General features: G+C 44.0%; 1 protein-coding gene across 3 annotated transcripts in view; it reads left to right on the top strand.

Moving 5' to 3' along the window:
• Positions 1–20,837, top strand: part of CYTH2 (cytohesin 2) — a 177,620-nt gene that overhangs the window by 153,946 nt on the left and 2,837 nt on the right. For 2 of the 3 annotated variants that reach the window (XM_056541855.1, XM_056541854.1), the window contains 9 exons: positions 1,173–1,239; positions 2,254–2,372; positions 5,208–5,288; positions 10,885–10,997; positions 11,591–11,739; positions 12,223–12,335; positions 19,406–19,484; positions 19,590–19,661; positions 19,747–19,901. In XM_056541855.1, the coding sequence (XP_056397830.1) occupies positions 1,173–1,239; positions 2,254–2,372; positions 5,208–5,288; positions 10,885–10,997; positions 11,591–11,739; positions 12,223–12,335; positions 19,406–19,484; positions 19,590–19,661; positions 19,747–19,901 (948 nt within the window). The remainder of the gene's footprint in view (positions 1–1,172; positions 1,240–2,253; positions 2,373–5,207; positions 5,289–10,884; positions 10,998–11,590; positions 11,740–12,222; positions 12,336–19,405; positions 19,485–19,589; positions 19,662–19,746; positions 19,902–20,837) is intronic. The other variant, XM_056541853.1, reaches the window with a different exon arrangement.

Here is a 20,837-nt window from a genome sequence, read left to right as displayed (position 1 = left end):
AATAAAAAAAAAAACACAATTTTGTAACTTTTGGGGGCTCCAGTTTCTACACAGTGCAATATTTGGTAAAAATGACACCTTATCTTTATTCTGTAGGTCTAAACGGTTACAAGGATACCCAATTTATGTAGGTTTTATTTTAGTTTAATACTTTTAAAATTATAAACTACATGCACCAAAATTAGTATATTTAAAATTGGCACCTTATGACCCCTATAACTTTTTTTATTTTTCTGTGTATGGGGTGGTATGAGGGCTCTTCTTTTGTGCTGTCATCTGTAGTTTTTACACTTTTTTTTTTTTTTCTAGCCCCCATAGGGGGCTAAAACATGCAATCTTGTGATTGCATACACTGATCAGTGCTCTGCCATTGCAAAGCACTGATCAGTGTAACCGCGCAGGCATGGAGCAGTAGATCGCCGATCAGACAACGGAGAGGCAGGTAAGGACCCTCCCGTCATCCGGTAAGCTGATCGGGACATTGCGATTTTGTCGCGATTGTCCCGATCAGCTCCGCTGAGCGGCCAGGATTTTTTTACTTTTGTAAAAGATCGGCTGTGCCTTGGGCTCTGGCTGCCCGTAGCAACCGGGACCCACCGGGTTTAACCCGTTCTCTGCTGGTGAGAATGGTTTAAACACGATAAACGGGACCAGGGCGTACAGGTACGCCCTGAGTCCTTAAAGATCGGGGATGTGGGACGTAGTATGCATACGCCCTGCGTCCCCAAGAGGTTAAGCCCAAAAGTAGTGGTGTCATTTAGGGGTTAAATGAGCACTCCTGGCAGAACAGGTGGACTAGGTCTTATGTATTATGTCTTCCTTAAATGAAAGGTTATTGGGGAATTTAATTGTTTAACAACTTTACAGAAGCAAAAATCCTGCACATGCTCCAAATTTATCACAGTGCATGCGGCTTTTCATATGTTGGGCTTATGTACACATAACTTAACCCTGGTGAGTTAGTGTTTAAAATGTGTGTAGCTAAATACCCAATGATACAGCTCTAAACTAAATTACACTAAACACAGTCTTGGTGGTTTATGTAAAACCATTGATCCTTTGTTACAGTTCTATCCTGTAAATGACAGTGGAGTGCTATAAAGTCTTGGTGTCTTTTAATTGGTAAAATATGGTTAATGCTCGTTTGTGGTCTTTTTCTTTATTTTACATAGCAAAACTTTGCAAAGAAACCGGAAAATTGGAATGGGCAGAAAGAAGTTTAATATGGACCCTAAAAAGGTATTGATCTCATGTGGTCATGCTTTGTCTTAGAATTGTAGCACTTGGAGCACTATACAACAAGGAGCTACATAGTCCATAGTTCCGAACAGGGCTGGACAAAATCCAGGAGCCTTTATATCTGGAAATCTTACTGTCAGCACCTACATATGTTAGTTTATGTGTAGTGGGGTATGTTCAAGCCTGAATCATATCTTTTGGACATTTCCCGAAAGAACTGCAATTTGTCTGGGGGGGTACTCCACCGGAATTTTTTATTTTTTTTTCCACAAATCTACTCGTGCCAGAAACTTAAACAGATTAGTAAATTATTTCTATTTAAAAATCTTAATCCTTCCAGTACTTATCAGCTGCTTTATGCTCCCAAGGAAGTTCTTTTCTTTGTGAATTTCTTTCCAGTCTGACCACAGTTCTCTCTGCTGACACCCCTGCCCATTTTTGGAATTGTCCAGAGTAGGAGCAAACCTTTTCTGCTCTGGACAGTTCCTTACATGGACAGAGGTGTCAGCAGAGAGCACTGTGGTCAGACAGAAAGGACAATCAAATGGAAAAGAACTTCCTCTGGAGCATACAGCAATTTATAAGTACTGGAAGGATTAAGATTTTTAAATAGAAGTAATTTACAAATCTGTTTAACTTTCTGGCACCACAACAGTTGATTTAAAAAAAAAAAAAAAATGTTTCCAGGGGAGTACCCCTTAAATATTTTTAGACGCCATACAATAAATATGTTAGTCTCCTTGAGTGGACAAACTGGTTAAAAATGTAGGTCAGAACAAGATATTATGTTGGTTAGAAAACATTCTATGTTATGTTAAGCACTCTCTGCCTTCACTGTGAGTGTGTAGTGTACCTGGCGGCTGCTCAAATCCCTGGAGCTAGGTAGCCAGTTTACTTAACATTTATGGCTCTTTCCTCACTTTTTGAATTGTTACCATTTAACTCTATAGAAGTCTTTATTACCTTATATTTTATAAAGAGTATTTTGTCATTTATTTTAATTCCTACTTTCAGGGTATAGTGTATCTCCAGGAAAACGAGTTACTTAGAAACACAGCAGAAGACATAGCACGCTTCTTGTACAAAGGGGAAGGGCTGAATAAGACGGCTATTGGGGACTACTTAGGAGAGAGGTAAGCCTTTATGGATACTAGAGGAATACAGCAACTTTTCACAAGGAGAGTATAGATTAGTACATGTATTGATACAGCCCTCTGTTTTTGAGATACGTGTATTGCTTTAATGAAAAGCAGATGCCATTCTCTCATTGTGGACTTAGAGGCTGTTGATATTATGTTAATGGTTTTGTTTAGCAATGGTTAAATTGAGTGGTGATCAGACATGTGCAATACTGCTCCATGCAATTCAGTGAGCCTCAAAAAGATAGCCAAGTAGTGTGCTCTGCTATCTTTGTCAGAACCATAAATTTGAATGGAGCAGCAGATCACAGAACCAACTGCTCCTCCATTAAACTAGCAAGTCATGGGTTCCCTGATCTTATGAACTGTTGTGGTCCAAATAGCCAGACCCATACAGAACAGACTCATGAGCTATGCGATGGATTGGTTATCAGTGGTGTTTGACGAAAACAGTTCTTTATGTGAACTATGAGAATACTGTTTATCACAATCTACCATAACCCTGCCAATGTGTTCACAAATACTGTCTGCTACAGCCGATCATAAAACACTGCTGGATTTATGTCCAGGGAATCTTGCATTCCTAGCAGTATTACATGATCTGCTGCATTGATTTACCGTATTTATCGGCGTATAACACGCACTTTTTAGGCAAAAATGTTTAGCCTAAAGTCTAAAGCGGGTGCTTTAAATCAATGAACTGCAGCGGCTTTGCAGGTGCAGAGACCGCCAGCGCTGCCGGCTTCTCTGCCCCTGCCTGCCCTGGGGTCTAGAGCCCTGCTGCCGGCCCTTCTCTCCCCCTGGCTATCGGTGCCGCTGCCCGTTCTCTCCCCCTGATTATCGGTGCCGGCGCCCCATTGCCGGCGCCGATAGCCAAGGGGAGAGAAGCGGCGCCGGCAATGGGGCAGCAGCGCCAACAGACAGGGGGAGAGAAGGGGCAGCGGCACCCATTGCCGGCGCCGCTGCCCCGTTGCCTCCCCCGTCCCCGATTGCATAATTACCTGGGGTCGGGTCCGCGCTGCTTCAGGCCTCCGGTGTGCGTCCCCTGCGTCGTTGCTATGCGCTGTACGGCGCGGCGCAGTGACGTCACTCGTCATTGCGCCGTGCAGTGCATAGCAATGACACATGGGACGCACACCGGAGGCCTGAAGCAGTGCGGACCAGACCCCGGCAACAGGTAATTATGCAACCGGGGATGGGGGAGGCAACGGGGCAGTGGCACCGGCAATGGGTGCCGCTGCCCCTTCTCTCCCCCTGGCTATCGGCGCCGCTGCCCCATTGCCGGCGCCGCTTCTCTCTCCCTGGCTATCAGCGCCGGCACCGATAGTCAGGGGGAGAGAAGCGGCGACAGCAGGGCTCTAGAACCCAGGAAAGGCAGGGGGAGAGAAGCGGGCAGCGACGGCCTCTCTCCCCCTGCCTTTCCTGGGGGTGTATCGAGGTATACGCATGCACACACACGCACCCTCATTTTACCATGGATATTTGGGTAAAAAACTTTTTTTTTTACCCAAATATCCTTGGTAAAATGAGGGTGCGTGTTATAGGCCGGTGCGTGGTATACTCCGATAAATACGGTATGTGCTAAATGAATGTGATGCCTGTGATCCTAAATTTAGTCGTATATGTTCTACAATGCTGAACGTAAATTGCCATTTAATGAAATGTCTTGGATTTTAGCAGGGCCGTGGAGTCGGTAGATAAATGTTCCGACTCTGCAGTTTTTTGTACTTCCGACTCTCCGACTCCTCTGTATTAATATGCGAATGTATTTATAAACACTTTACAGTTGAATCCAAGAAGCTGTTCCACCAAGTTCTTCTAAGCTCTTCTAGCAGAGAGAGGTCGTTGGGCAGAAGCTGTTGCCTTTTCCTTTTTGTGTGCTGATTTGCTGCTGAAGATAGGGCAGTGGTAGGATACAGGAAGGAGCATTTATTATAAAACATGTTTCTCTAGGAGAATCCCATAGTCATGTTTAAAGTTTAAGCTAACAATCGGACTTTACAAGTTTTTATAGCCTTAGCTGAATGGCAGCAGTTTTTCAATAGTTTACAGCTTCAGTCTTGAACTATTGACCCTCCATTCCCTTCACTTATACAAGTGTGTCTAGTTCTGCAAAAAACATATTTACTTAGTCCCTTATCAGTGAGAGGCTAGGTTACCCATGGGTTCCCTGTAGCAGCAGAACACAACACTATGGAAAGTATAAGTATTGCCGCTCCTAATTGTGCGTTGCGTGCCATATAGTGAAGCACATGAAAAGCATGCTTCTTCACGGTCACTTAACGTGTTCGTTTTGCGGTTACGGCAGGCACTGCATGCATTGGTCTTTATTCTTACAGTAGAGAAGTCATTCATTATAACTCTTTGTGAATTGGGACATTTAAACTTGCTTTTTTTTTTTTTATTCCAATCTAAATTTAGTAGGAATCGGTGCATTGTTTTCTGACTCCAGGTACCCAAAATTTCTTCCTCCTCGACTCCGACTCCACAGCACTGCAATTGTCTCCTGATTAAATGGAGCGCAGTACACATGCATGGCCAGCTCTTAGTTCATTCTCTGTGGCTTCTGACCATTGAACTTTTAGTGTTGTGAATACCCCTTAAATCAGTGTTTCCCAACCAGTGTGCCTCCAGCTGTTGCAAAGCTACAACTTCCAGCATGTAGTTTTGAAACAGCTGGAGGCACCCTGGTTGGGAAACACTGCCTTAAATGAGAACTGTTAAATGTCAATGTGTCAGTCAAGAACAAATAAACCTTATTAGATACGGATTATTTTGCATCACTTAACAACTCATTGAAGCTATTTTTCTTTTTCTTATGCACTGTAGGGAGGATTTGAATATTTCCGTTCTTCATGCCTTCGTGGATCTCCATGAGTTTACAGATTTGAACCTTGTTCAAGCTCTCAGGTCAGTCACATTTCTTTCTTGATGCTCATGTACAAACAACAATGGAGAACAGACCTGTCTCTTGTTGATGGCTGTGTGGAATGAAACGGTAAGGTTGCTGTGAAAAAGGAAGTGGTCATTTCTACCACAGATAATGCAAAATTCATATACAGGATGCTGTACAGCAGGAGCTTTCCTCTAGCAAGGGCAATCTGTCTGAAGTAACTAATCTAACACTAGATATGTAGTTTAGCAGGCTTGTCATACGACTTTGTCACACATTGGTTTTGCTCTGTACTACCGTGACAGTGGGATTGTGATTCTACCCGGCTGGAGCGCTCTAATAGATTAATTGAAGGACGCAGGGCATACCTGTACACCCCCGTTCCTGAGTCCTTAAGGACTTGGGCATACAGGTACGTCCTGCATTTCTCCGGTCCTCGCCGTGCGGGGGTGGGGGGTTAAAGTTTGGTTCCCCCGCTCTGCTCACCCACAGTAGTCCAGGCAGAGTGGAGGAACTGTGATGTGAGCGGCGGTGGAGGTCTCTTACCGGGCGGCGATTGGCTGCGGGCCTTCTTGCTGGTGCGGCTGGCGGCGATCCTGCTGCAGGAGCCAGGAGATGAGTAGTTTGTTGCCTAGCAGTGGTCTCTAAACTGTAGCCCTCCAGATGTTGCAATACTACAACTCCCAGCATGCCCAGACAGCCGTTTGCTGTCTGGGCATGCTGGGATTTATAGTTTTGCAACATCTGGAGGGCCACAGTTTCGAGATCACTGTGCGGTGGTCTCTAAACCGTCGCCCTTTAAATCTTGCAAAACTACAACTCCCAGGATGCATAATCAGCAAACGTCTGTCTCAGCCTGCTGGGAGTTATAGTTGCGTGCCTCCAGCTGTTGCATAACTAAAACTCCCATTATGCCCTTCGGCAATCAGTGCATGCTGGGAGTTTTAGTTTCGCAACAGCTGGAGGTTTGCCCACCACCTATGTGAATGTACAGGGTACATTCGCACGGGCGGGTCTACAGTGAGTTTCCTGCTTCAAGGAAACCCCCGTCCGTGTGAATGTACCCTAAAACACTACACTAACACAAAATAAAGGGTAAAACACTACATCCCCCCCCCCCCCCAATAAAAATGGAAAAACTGTTTCCAAAACGGAGCCTCCAGCTGTTGCAAAACAACAACTCTCAGCATTGTCGTACAGCCACTGACGGTCCAGGCATACTGGGAGTTTAACAGCTGAAGGCATCCTGTTTAGGGATCACAGGCGTTGAATATTTTTGGTAGCGGAAGCAATTGTAAGTCCCTATTCACAAAGCAGAATTTCCGCTCATCCGCCCCAATTCCACTTCCGCTTTTGAGGATTTGGTGCTGAAATGGTGCGGAATCCAAGTGGAAATTCTGCAGAAGTGTGAATGGGAATGTGGACTCCCATAGAAGTGTATTAAGCTTTCGTTTGAGGAGTAATTCCTCAAGCTGAATTCTGGCTGAGGGAATTCTGCCGTGTGAATAGGGCCTAACGCTTGCATCTGGGTCCGCCCCTATGCAAATCCCAAATTTAGGCCTCAAATGCGCATGGTGCTCTCGCTTCTTAGCCCTGTCCTATTTCAAGGAAACCGTTTAGGGCCACATATGGGGTATTTCTGTACTCTGGAGTAATTGTTATACATTTTGGGGGCTTTTTCTGCTTTTACCTCATATGAAAAGGAAAAGTTGGGGTCTACACCAGCATGTTAGTGTAAATTTTTTATTTTTTTACACTAACATGCTGCTGTTGCCCCATACTTTTCATTTGCACATGAGGTAAAAGGAATAAAGACCCACAAAATTTGTAATGCAATTTCTCCAGAGTACGGAAATACCCCATATGTGGGCGTAAAATGCTCTGCGGACGCACATCAAGGCTCAGGAGTGAGGGCGCACTATGTACATTTTAGGCCTAAATAGGGGTGGCTGATTTTACAGCGGTTCTTACGTAAACGCAAAAAAAATACCCACGTGTGACCCCATTTTGGAAACTACACCCCTCACGGAACGTAACAAGGGGTATAGTGAGCCTTAACACCCCACAGGTGTTTGACAGATTTTTCACAAAAATGCTGGTGTTACCCTAAATTTTTCATTTTCACAAGGGAAAATAGGAAAAAGCCTTCCAAAATATTTTACCCCATTTCTTCTGAATAAGAACATACCTCATATGTGGATGTAAAGTGCTCTGCATGCGAACTACAAAGCTCAGAAGAGAAGGAGCCACATTTGGCTTTTGGAGAGAAAATTTGTCCGGAATTGAAGGCCACGTGTGTTTACAAAGCCCCCATAGTGCCAGAACAATGGACCCCCCACCCACATGTGACCCCATTTTGGAAACTACACCCTTCACGTAATGTAATTAGGGGTACAGTGAGCATTTACACCCCACGGGTGTCTGACAGATTTTTGGAACAGTGGTCCGTGAAAATGAAAAATGTAATCTTTCATTTGCACAGCCTACTGTTCCAGAGATCTGTCAAACGCCAGTGGGGTGTAAATGCTCACTGCACCCCTTATTAAATTCTGAGGGGTGTAGTTTCCAAAATGGGATCACGTGGGGGTGGGGGGGGGGTCCATTGTTCTGGCACTATGGGGGCTTTGTAAACACACATGGCCCCTGACTTCCATCCCAACCAAATTCTCTCACCAAAAGCCCAATGACGCTTCTTCTTTTCTGAGCATTGTAGTGCACCTGCAGAGAACTTTACATCCACATATGGGGTATTTTCATACTCAGAAGAGAGAGGGTTCCAAATTTTGGGGGGCATTTTCTCCTATTACCCCTTGTAAAAATGTAAAATTTGGGGAAAACCTGCATTTTAGTGAAAAAAATAAAAATTAATTTAATTTACACATCCAACTTTAACAAAAAGTCATCAAACACCTGTGGGGGTGTTAAGGCTCACTGTACCCCTTGTTATGTTCCTTGAGGGGTGTAGTTTTCAATATAGTGTGCCATGTGTTTTTTTTGTTTGTTTATTTATTTATTTATTATTTTGCTGTTCTGGCACCATAGGGGCTTCCTAAATGTGATATGCCCCCAAAAACCATTTCCGCAAAATCTGCATTCCAAAAGCTAAATGTGACTCCTTCTCTGAGCATTGTAGTGCACCAGCAGAGCATTGATGTCCACACATGGGGTATTTATATACTCAGGAGAAAATGCTCCCCAAAATTTGTAACCTCATTTCTTCTATTACCCCTTGTAAAAATTTAACATTTTGTGAAACACCAGCATTTTAGTGGAGAAAATTTTTATTTTTCATTTACACATCCAACTTTAACAAAAAGTCGTCAAACACCTGTGGGGTTTTAAGGCTCACTGTACCGCTTGTTACGTTCCTTGAGGGGTGTAGTTTCCAAAATAATGTTATGTGGGTTTTTTCTGCTGTTCTGAATTCATACAGGCTTCCTAAGTGCGACATGCACAATTCACTCTCCAAATTCACTCTACAAAATCCCATTGTCTTTCCCTCCCTTCTGAGCCCTCTACTGCGCCTGCAGAAAACTTTGCATACACATATGAGGTATTTCCTTACTTGTGGGGAATTGGGTTACAAACTTTGGAGGGATTTCTCTCCTTTTACCCCCCTTCTAAAACTTCAAAAAATGGCTCCACAAGAACATGCGAGTGTAAAAAAAAAAAATAATAATAAAAAAAAAATGAAGATTTAGAATTTTCTCCTTCACTTTGCTGCTATTCCTGTAAAAGACCTAAAGGGTTAACAAGCGTTCTGAATGTCATTTTGAATACTTTGAGGGGTGTAGTTTCTATAATGGGGTCTTTCTCACAGAAAGGCCCCTCAAATAAACTTCAAACTTAACTGATCCTTGAATAATTAAAATTTTGTAATTTTTTGTGAAAATTTAGAAAATTGCTGCGATATTTTGAAGCCCTCTAATGTCTTCAAAAAGTAAAAACATGTCAACTTTATGATGCCAACATAAAGTAGACATATTGTATTTGTGAATCAATATATAATTGGAATCAGAATAAAAGGTAAAAGCATAATGCATAAAGTAACAGTGGTCAGATGTGCAAAAAAGAGAGTACCCCTTAAGGACCGGAGGTTTTTCCGTTTTTGCATTTTCGTTTTTTGCTCCTTGCCTTTAAAAAAATTTTGCCCAAAAATCTATGGTGAAGCGGGAAAAAAAATCATTGTGCGACAAAATTGAAAAAAAAACGCTGTTTTGTAACTTTTGGGGGCTTCCGTTTCTACGTAGTACATTTTTCGGTAAAACATGGTATGACACCTGATATGTATTCTGTAGGGCCATACGATTAAAATGATACCCTACTTATATAGGTTTGATTTTGTCGGACTTCTGGAAAAAATCATAACTACATGCAGGAAAATTAATAAGTTTAAAATTGTCATCTTCTGACCCCTATAACTTTTTTATTTTTCCGTGTATGGGGCGGTATGGGGGCTCATTTTTTGCGCCGTGATCTGAAGTTTTTAACGGTACCATTTTTGCATTGATAGGACTTATTGATCGCTTTTTATTCATTTTTAAATGATATAAAAAGTGACCAAAAATGCACTATTTTGGACTTTGGAATTTTTTTGCGCGCACGCCATTGACCGAGCGGTTTAATTAATGATATATTTTTATAATTCGGACATTTCCGCACGCGGTGATACCACATATGTTTATTTTTATTTTTATTTACACTGTTTTTTTTTTTTATTGGAAAAGGGGGGTGATTCAAACTTTTAATAGGGGAGGAGTTAAATGATCTTTATTCACTTTTTTTTTTCACTTTTTTTTTGCAGTGTTATAGGTCCCATAGGGACCTATAACACTGCACACACTGATCTTCTATGTTGATCACTGGTTTCTCATAAGAAACCAGTGATCAACGATTCTGCCGCATGACTGCTCATGCCTGGATCTCAGGCACTGAGCAGTCATTCGGCGATCGGACAGCGAGGAGGCAGGTAGGGGCCCTCCCGCTGTCCTGTCAGCTGTTCGGGATGCCGTGATTAGCCGCGGCTATCCCGAACAGCCCGACTGAGCTAGCCGGGAACTTTCACTTTTAGCCGCGCGGCTCAGCTTTGAGCGCGCGGCTAAAGGGTTAATAGCGCGCGGCGCCGCGATCGGCGCTGCGCGCTTTTAGAGGCGGGTCCCGGCTTCACTATGACGCCGGGCCCGCCATGATATGACGCGGGGTTACTGTGTAACCCCGCGTTATATCAGAAGAGCAGGACCAAGGACGTACCGGTACGTCCTTGGTCCTTAAGGGGTTAAGGACTCAGCTCCTTTTTTGCACATCTGACCACTGTTCCAAAGCATAGGGGATGAGATGTCTGATCGCGGGGGTCCCACCGCTGGGGACCCCCGGGATCACGGCTGCGGCACCCCGCTGGCATTACTGCGCAGAGCAAACTCGCTCTATTCGTAATGACTGGCAATACAGGGGCTTGAGCATCATGACGTCACGGCTCCTCCCCTTGTGACATCACGGTCCGCTCCCTCAATACAAGTCTGTGAACCATTGTGCATGAATAATATTTTAAGCTAATAAATGTCAGCAGAAACATTTGGCAGAACGTTGTTATACTTTTTTAATTAAAATATTTAGGCAATTTCTCTGGAGTTTCCGTCTGCCAGGAGAAGCCCAGAAGATTGACCGCATGATGGAGGCTTTCGCTCAACGATATTGCATGTGTAATCCAGGGGTGTTTCAGTCCACAGGTATGGAAGTTGCAATTATGTGTATTCTTTGATTTATTTATTTTTTACATATAAACATAAGTATACATTATAGGTTCACACAGATTTTATAGTCAAGAAAACCCAACAATTCAGAATTAGTTATTTGACATGGGGCACTACAGTGAATTGATATATTACTCCATATAAAACCATTTTCAAATGAAATAAATTAAAGGGGTATACCGGGCAAAAACATTTTATCCCCTATCCAAAGGATAGGGGAAAGAATGTCTGATCACGGGGAGCCCGCTGCTGAGACCCCCCCCAAACCCCCCCCCCCCCCCCCCGCGATCTCCCTGCAGCACCAGCATTCTATGAATGGAGGGGGCGTGGCGTGACAGCACGTGCCCAGTTCCGGAAACCTGGAGGTTTCCGAAACTGGAGACTCAGCACCTTTCTCAACTCCTTTCCTTTGGATAGGTGATTAAAATGTTTTTGCCCTGAATACCCCTTTAAAACAAGTTGACTAAGTTCTTCCATTGCTCACACTCCTGTAACCCTTGTGGGTGTGAGCACATTGATATCCTTTTATGTGTAGTGATTCCCTGTGATTTTCTTTTTAATTTATACAGACACCTGCTATGTGTTGTCTTTTGCGGTCATCATGTTGAACACTAGTCTACATAATCCCAATGTCCGAGACAAGCCGGGTGTTGAAAGATTCATTTCTATGAACAGAGGCATTAATGATGGAGGTGACCTCCCTGAGGAACTGCTTAGGGTAAGAGATTCTTGGATATAAACCTGCTTTTTACAAAAGTAGAACATTTTCCTTGTATCAAACTAATTTTCATTACGAAAGACTAATGAATTACTCTGCTCTGAATGAATTACAGCTGTAGAAGGCATTGACCTCTTATACATCAATACCGTCTGCTGTCCTCAGCTGATCCCTGTATGGCGAGCGTCTAGACGTCCATTGCCTTAGAGCACAAAAATATTGTTGTTAATCAGCTTAGAGATATACAGAATAAATGCATTGCTTAGAGAGAACCTGTTATCTCTCCTGACAAGCATTTAGAAATACTTGTCTTTACCAAGCTGCGTCTTTTTCAGTACTTGTGCCACCGACACATGCATTTGGCACAACCTGTTTCTCTAAAAACAGTGGCATAAGGGGGTAGTATATAGTTGGCTTACCTAACCACATGTTCAGCCCTCTCTGTCAATCAATTCCCTGCATTTTATTTTTATTCTCTTACAGAATTTGTATGATAGTATCAGAAATGAGCCATTTAAGATCCCAGAGGATGATGGGAATGACCTCACACACACCTTTTTCAATCCCGACCGAGAAGGCTGGCTTCTGAAATTGGGTAAGACATGTGACCAAATCAATGCAATAAAAGCTTAATCTGAATACAATCTGCTTCTCTGTATTCTCCCTCTTCTTCTTCTTCTTCTTCTTCTTCTGTTGCTGTCCTGCCACATCTCTCTGGAGCCATGTAACATGAAATCTGGTCCGTGTTTGTTAAATGAAGGCTGTGTAGTGCTGCACTGTGTCAGATAAGACCCAGAATTTACTGAAAAACACCTTTAGAAATGTTTTACTAGTGGTGTAGAAAATGTTAACAGGGAGTATGTATCTGTGGGTCGGTATGCATAGCGGTTAAGAGCACACCATCATTTATTTATTTTTATTTTTTTCATTTTTTTTAATCCTGAGTTTTTGGTAGAAGGTGAGGGTAGAATGCGTCTTCATTTAGCTGTTCTATTTCGTACAGTGTAGGGTAGTCTGATCGTATTTTATGCAAAAAGATTTATGCCTCCCAGAAAGCTTAGCAGAGTCAGGCATATGTCAAGCTTTTGATTAAAGGGGATTTCTAGTATCTGAAAATTTGTATTTAAATAACTCACCTAATTGATATAGTTCTATCACAAATTGGCTTTATCATGCTTTTAATTTGATTTAACCCTGACAGGAAGTCTTGTAGTTCTATCATTTTCGGAGTGGTAATATCCCCAGCTCCTCCCTCTTTCTCAAGACAACACACAATCCTCTGGTCTCAGGACTTATGATTGGAGTTCTAGCTCTACCCCTTGAGTGGAGTATCCACCTCTGACAGCACCTGCAGCCTACATATTCATCTTCCTGTCATACACACACACATTTTATCGGAGATATAGGAAGATTCAGGTGTTTTTACAGCATGCTGATTTGTTCTGAACAAATTTTTTTTTATACTTTTTTACATAAGGTCAAAGTTACCTTTTAACTCAGAGAAAAAGGTGAACCTGCAGGCATTGTATATATGCATAGTGTGGAGAGAGGGAGACAGGTGTGTTGGCACTGCTAGCCCTGCTTCCCGTAACTCCTTGATGTACTGTTACTGACACTTGTCTGGGTGATATACGTGTATGGTGGTGCTCTTGTGTGAAAAGATAGCTTCATGTAAGACAGTCTAGAGCTGGGCGGTATGACCAAAAATCTGTATCACGGTATTTTTGTAACTTATGGTGATTTCACAGTATATAGCGGTATTTCTCTTCTCCCCATCCCCCACCCCAAAATCATGTGACCCGCGAGCACTGTTCTGCTTCTCCGATGCGCTGTCCCCATCGGGGAACTGATCACATGTCACCCATAAGCGCTGCCCTCCTCGTCCTCCTGTTTGTTGCGGGCCGCCGGCGCTGGAACTCTGTACTGTACGTTGTATCCCTACGCCCGGGCTGCAAAAGACAAACAAAATAAACTTTATCTCGCCTCCCGTTGGTCCGGTACCTGCCTCACCTGCTTCCTGGGGACGGGAATGTCGGAGAGTCGTCAGCCTATCACCAGCCGCAGCGATGTTCCGCCTTGGCCGGTGATAGGTTGAGCACACTGTCATGTAAGAAGCCGGCTTCTTACATGACAGTGCGTTCAACCTATCACCTGCCGAGGCGGAAGTTCGCTGCGGCTGGTGATAGGCTGACTGCTCTCCAACGGGGGAAAGTGAGTTAAAGTTTATTTTGTTTATCTTTTGCAGCCCGGGCATAGGGATACAGCGTACAGTACAGCGTTCCTGTGATGCGGCCCTCAACAAACAGGGGGACGAGGAAGGCAGCGGTTGCGGGTGACATGTGATTAGTTCCTCGATGGGGTCAGTGCAGCGCTGGGTTGATAATTCATTCATTCCCGAGGGGGAGGGGCCCAACAGGTATTGCGGTATGGGAAAATTCATATCGTGCAGGACAAAAATTTCTGTATTCGATATGAACCGTTCTACCGCCCAGCACTAACAGAGTCCATAGAAAGAAAATTCACAGGCAACTTACCAATACTTTATAGCTTCATCATTTATTCTTAGGTTCGTGCAGGTAAAGCGGCTAGGCAGGGGATTTGCTGTGTAGATTCCAGTTACAGTCATATGGCAGAGGTGAAAACTCCATCGACATATGAATGTTGAATATCAGCATGCCGAGGATTCCCAAATTGGCATAATGGGTTTCTCCTTTAGCAATGAATTGGATAAAGTCTGCAACTCCAATAGCACACATTGATTCTGGCGTAGAATTGTGGCAAGATCCACTGTGGAAATATCTTGCCACCCGTAGACATGGCCTTCTAGAAGTCCATGGAAAAGAAAAATAATTTTTTGTTATGCCTCATTTTGGTATTTTTCTATTTTTGTCAGGTCAGTACCTTACACATCTATGATAGAGAACAGGCATGACACATGGCTCCTGACAGTCAAGGCTTTGCTAGGTTTCCTTGCTTTAGTATTGAATGCGCTGAAAATGCTCTGTGCCTAGAGGATGTGTATGAACCTTGGTTTCCACCTTTCGTTTATGTAACTTATTTTTCCTTTTCTCTTTCTCCTCATTTGCCTGCCTGCCTGCCCGCCCTCTTACCCTCATCATGTACTCCCTTTTCTTTGTCTTTGCCCCCACTTTCTCTTTTTTTTTCTATACCTTGTGTGCTCGGCCGCTGATGACATTTGCTCTTCGTCTTCTCACAATAACTCCCCAGGAGGTAGGTGGAGCTCTGCATTTATTCTTCCGTCGTCATAGATCTGTGTGTAGAAAAACTGCACTGTCCGTACAACAATCATCGAGTGATCACTTTTTATTTTGTATAGCTATCGGGTCTATCGTTTAACTAAGCCTATAATATAAATGCAGCCTCCTACAAAGTGATAACTGATCATTTATTTATTCGGTGTGAGCAACCAACCTTATGGTCACTTAGTATACATAGATAAAAAAAAATAGTCACTAACTGGTCACTAAGCAATCTACTTAAGGTCATTTATAGAAAAAAAAACCACGGCAAAACTCTATCTTTTACAGCAGCAAAGTTATTTGCATCATTCTTTTTTTTATCAGTTCTTATGTGTATGACCTAAATAACATTGGAGTGCAGCAATTCCTGAATTTTACCTTACCTTAGGAATGGGGGATTGTACAAGCCGGAGTGTGATAGTTTTGCAAGGCTGTGTGCAGTTTAAAGGGGTACTCCGTCCCTAGACATCTTATCCCCTATCCAAAGGTTAGGGGGATGAGATGTTTGATCGCAGGGGTCCCGCCTGTGGGGACCCCTGAAATCTCTATTGCGGCACCCCAGACATCCGGTGCACGGAGCGAACTTCACTCTGTGCCAGATGACTGGCGATGTGGAGGCGTGTGACGTCACAGCCACCCCCCCTCAATGCAAGTCTTTGGGAGGGCGTGACGTCAGAAGCGGGGTGTGGCCGTGATGTCACGTGCCTCCGTCGCTGCACCCGACACTCTAAACGAATACCAGGGGGAAGCAGGGAGATTGCGGGGTCCCCTGCGGCGGGACTCCGCGATGAGACATCTTATCCCCTATCCTTTGTCTCGAGCCTCCGTCGCTGCACCCGACGCTCTCGGGAACCGCCCAGTTTGAAGCAAATCCCCATAGCAAACCTCTTCTACTCTGTGCAGTTCCCGAGACAAGCAGAGATGTCAGCAGAGAGCACTGTTGCCAGACAGGAAACAACAGCTCAACTTCAGCAGCTGATAATTATTGAAAGGATTAAGATTTTTTAATAGAAGTAATTTCCAAATCTGTTTAACTTTCTGGAGCCAGCTGATATAAAAAAAAAAGGTTTTTCCTGGATAACCCCTTTAAAGCAGTTGGTTGGACAGCACACACTGCATTTAGAAATTACAATGTATTTATTTTGCTTATTGGACTAGCAAAAGTTTAACCCTTTAAAGCAAAACAGGGATGTAGAATTCCTATCACCCGACACCCGGGACAAGCAGTTCCGGACGCCGGGCAGGTGATTTCCTCAGGCATTTAGCCCTGCTTCGGGCAAGCAGTGTTAAATGCCGGAAGAATTCACACAGGTCCGCTCACACTGTTACTGTACTTAGATCTACCTGCAGCAGTCTATAACGAGACTTCCTTGCGGGGATGCGTGCGATTCATATACGCAGCTCAGGACGTCGGGACGCTGACGTCCCGTGCGGCACCTGTGATGACGTCACCTATTCCGCACATCCCCGCAAGGAAGTCTCGTTATAGACTGCTGCAGGTAGATGGAAGTACAGTAACAGTGTGAGCGGACCTGTGTGAATTCAGAGTGAGTGAGTGAGATAAACTTGCCTAATATGAGGACCTGCCTGATCACCAGGGGCAAATTTATATTCTAAAGGGGCAAAATTGTTTAAATACCGGGGATAATAGGTATAAACCTATTTGGAAGCCCTACCTGATCATCAGGTAGGGCTCCCCAGTAGGTAGACAGGCCCCCAGGTAGATATGATCCCCATCAGTGATGGGGGTCATAGCTATCTGGGGCCTCTACCTATTGGGGTCATATCTATCTGGGCCCTGTCTTCATATGGGGGAGCCCTACCTGATTGGGGTCATATCTATCTGAGGGGCCTCAGGGATGTGGAAATTGTATCGCCCGACACCTGGGATATGTAGTTCTGGGCAGGTGAATTCTTCAGGCATTTAACCTTCTTCGGGCAAGCTGGGCTAAATGCCTGAGGAATTCACATTATAACGGGGCAATCAATTTTGCCCTGTAAATTAACTCCTATAGACTGCAGCTGTGTGCTGCAGTCTATAGCGAGCCGCACAGGATGACACCGTCTCAGCGTAGGCACGTGCGATGATGTCATTCATCACGTGCCCCTCCGTCCAGACCGAGGATGCGGTCCAGTAACAAAAGTGACCGCTGAGCCTGCTGGAGCACACATAGGGCCGGAGTACAGGTAGCAGGGGATCAGAGAGGAGGGGAGGTTTGGTAAATAATGTGGGAGAGGAGAGGGGGATTGGGTTGAAATATAATGACACGAGGAGCATCAGAAGGGAGGGGGGTATAATGACACAGGAGGCATCAGAGAGGGTGAATATAATGACACAGGGGGCATCAGAGGGGGGGGGAGATATAATGACACAGGGGGCATCAGAAGGGAGGGGGGTATAATTACACAGGGGGCATCAGAGGGGGGAGGAATATAATGACACAGGGGGCATCAGAGGGGGGAAATATAATGGCCCAGGGGGCATCAGAGGGGGGGGGGTAACATAATGGCGCAGGGGGCCCTACTTGATCCCTATCTGATAAAGGGACATACCTACCTGAAGGGGGACTACCTACTTAAAGGAATACTGTAGGGCAAAATAACTCATCCCCATAAGTGATAGATCGCAGGGGTCTGACCACTGGGACAACCCCCCATCTCTTGTATGATGCCCCAGCAGACTGCATGAAGGGAATGTTCCATCCCTGCATGACACGGCTGGATACATGGGTGGGGGCGCGTGTCGGGGCCCCTTACAAGAGATCGGGGAGAGGGGTTTCCCCGCAGAGAGAAATGTGTATCTAAACGTTTTGCCCTTTCATCTCCCCTCAGCTATCATGTCTCTCTGACATGTTAAAAGTTTGATGTTTTGGTGTACTTTGTTTTAATGACCAGGCCAGTTTAAGGGTTTTTTCTACTTGTGCTGCTTATAGGGAAACTGTAACATGTTTTATGCTACCCAAACTGTGGAAAGAATAAGTGGTGCAGTCAGCGCAATCCTTAAACATTAAGATTAACTCTGAGATGCTCTGGTGTATCAGAGAAATCATAGTTTAAAAAATGATGCCACGACCTAGGTGAGTTGTCACTGGGGCAAGCCCCGAGGGTTGCTTTCTGCCCTGTATACCCTAAATGACATATCTTTATCTATACACACATTGGTAGGGATGTGACACTCAGCAGAGAACAGCTGCTGGGACTTGACCCTATTAACCCCGGTCCTGGCTGCATATTTAAGCTATGACTTCTCTGTAGCACCGAAGTGTGGTGTGTTGGGATCATGCTGCCTGAAGCAGTTTTATGCTGTCAGTGGTTTGGACAGCATAAAACTGGCAAAAGGTTTCCTTTAAACAGGTACAATTAAAAAAATAATAATAATAAATTGTATGAAAAATATATAAGAAAGTAACCAATAAAAGCTGAGCTGTAGTTGTAGCTATAGGCCACAAAGACAGCCCCCCCCCCCCCTTCTTTGGCATTGTATAAACCGATATCAAGAAGGCAGAAATGGTGAACAATTTTTGCCTTTTCTTATGGGTGTCTGTCTTTGACTGTTGGGCACCTGTTTTGTAGCTGCACAAGCTTCTGTGCATCCATTATTTCACAGTAGTGTAAAAACATGGTGCAGCACAAGTCACCCATGAATGGCGGCCATGAACACACTATACAATGGGGCTTAAATGCTGAACATTCATTTACAAAGCAGCTACTTCTTTATCAGCAGTCAATGAAATGCCTATAAGGTCTTACACAGTTAGTTGCTTATGCATTTTAGTGGGATCATGCCACCATTGCTTTTAGAGAAAACCTTGATCCACAAAATACAACTGAACTTGGAATAAGCAGCTTGCATTATGGTTCCATTTTGTGCACTGTTACAGCCAAAAATGCTGAGGTTAATAAGGGTGGGGGAAATGGCTGTAAAGTGTTTGTGACCAGTCGCATTTAGCTTTAGTACAGTGATGGACGCAGCATGCAATAAAATGCTTAGGCAGTTGATTATTATGTGCTTAGTTTCAGTGAAGACTCCCTTTTTTATTATGTTTTTGCCTTCATGTGAGCTAATTTCAGAACTCCGTATCATGATTCATTCTCGCCAACAAAAGACTAAACTAGTTGTTCACATTTCATTCCATAATGTGTTAGTTTTCTGTTAAGATTACCAATCAATTATTGTGGCTTTTTTTTTTTTTCTTGTAACTCCTCCATCAGTTCATTGACTGTAGAATTCACGATTATTAACATCACTGCACTTGGTGTTTCTGTGGCTTCTTTTGGACAGTTGTGTCATGTCTGCTCGGTGAAACGCACTGGTCTGGATTGCAGCTATCTGTTTTAAATAAATGTATAAATTAAGCTACAAATGTATAAATACATCACTCTCCTCCCTCCATATAACCTGTTACAGGCGGCCGGGTAAAAACATGGAAGCGGCGTTGGTTCATCTTAACTGACAACTGTCTGTATTACTTTGAATATACCACGGTAAGTTCTTTTCAATCCTTGCTTTTTCATGTTGCTTTTTTTTTTTCTTAATTCTTAAGCTGTGTTTAATGCTTAAATACATTCTGACACGTCATTATTACTCAGGATAAAGAGCCAAGAGGGATTATCCCACTGGAGAACCTGAGTATCCGTGAAGTTGAAGATCCTAGGAAACCGGTAAGTTGTGGTTCACGTGACTGCTGTTTTTTTAGGCAATATCTACAATGTGCAGCTCATGTATTTTTGTGTTTGTCCCTTTCAGAACTGCTTTGAGCTTTATATACCAAACAACAAAGGACAACTAATCAAAGCATGCAAAACGGAGGCTGATGGAAGAGTAGTGGAAGGCAACCATAATGTCTACAGAATTTCTGCCCCAACTCCAGAAGAGAAGGAAGAATGGATCAAATCTATACAGTAAGAACCCCTTTAAACAGATGTATTAGCAGTCCAGATGTCCTGGACGCGCACACACGGCCCAGCGTGACTTACCAGAGTGAGCGCTTACTTCCTCCGTGAGCACTGGCTGTTAGCAGCTGAAGCCTCCATGTGCCTGCGCTGTGCTAGAGGCTGAGAGCTTGCTAGCAAAGCGCAGGCGCACAGAGGTTTCGGCAAGCAGGAGCCAGTGCTCGTGAAGGGAGCGAGTGCTTGCTCTGGTAAGTAATGCCGGGCATGTGCTGTGGACCTTTGTATCTCTGGCAGCGGTCCAAGAGGTGACATTGTGAAGCCTATTTGACTGTTGCTGACCGGTATCCAAACATGATTTGGTTGGCTGCATTACATGTGTTCACAACAGTAAGCTCATGTGGGTAGTCTGGGGGGTAAAACACTGGTGACAGTTGCGCTTTAACACCTTCACACAAAACCCAGTTTATATACGGTGACTGTGTTAGGGGACTATGAAGCGAGCAAAGGAGTTGAGCTCGCTTCACACCCGATGAATATTGGCTGTTAGCAGCCAGTACTCGCCACTAATGACTGACCTCAGCAATCACGCTGATGTTCATAATTAACCCTTTAGGTGCTGCAATCAATGCTAATCACGGCATCTAAAAGTGAAGAAATAACTTGTGCCGAGGCTTTTGGCGGGTCTCATTGAGACTTGTGCAGTGCAGCTGTCTTAATTGGCTAACATAACAGCTGGAGGGCTTCTTCTTACATTAGTGCAGACAATAACTAATCTTATAACACAGGCTGCCTACTGTACAAGTAGATTGCTGATAGTACTGATCAGTGCTCTGCCAAAGCTGTCACTCATCCAGTCTCTTTCCCTTACAGGGGAAAAGTAGGTTTACAGCAGGGCTTGGCAAATCCCAGGTCAAAAAGGTGACTGAGAATTTCCTCCTCTTGTTC

This window comes from Hyla sarda, chromosome 10 (assembly GCF_029499605.1).
Source record: "Hyla sarda isolate aHylSar1 chromosome 10, aHylSar1.hap1, whole genome shotgun sequence".
NCBI classification, from domain to species: domain Eukaryota; kingdom Metazoa; phylum Chordata; class Amphibia; order Anura; family Hylidae; genus Hyla; species Hyla sarda.
This window is presented reverse-complemented; position numbering and strand designations above follow the sequence as displayed.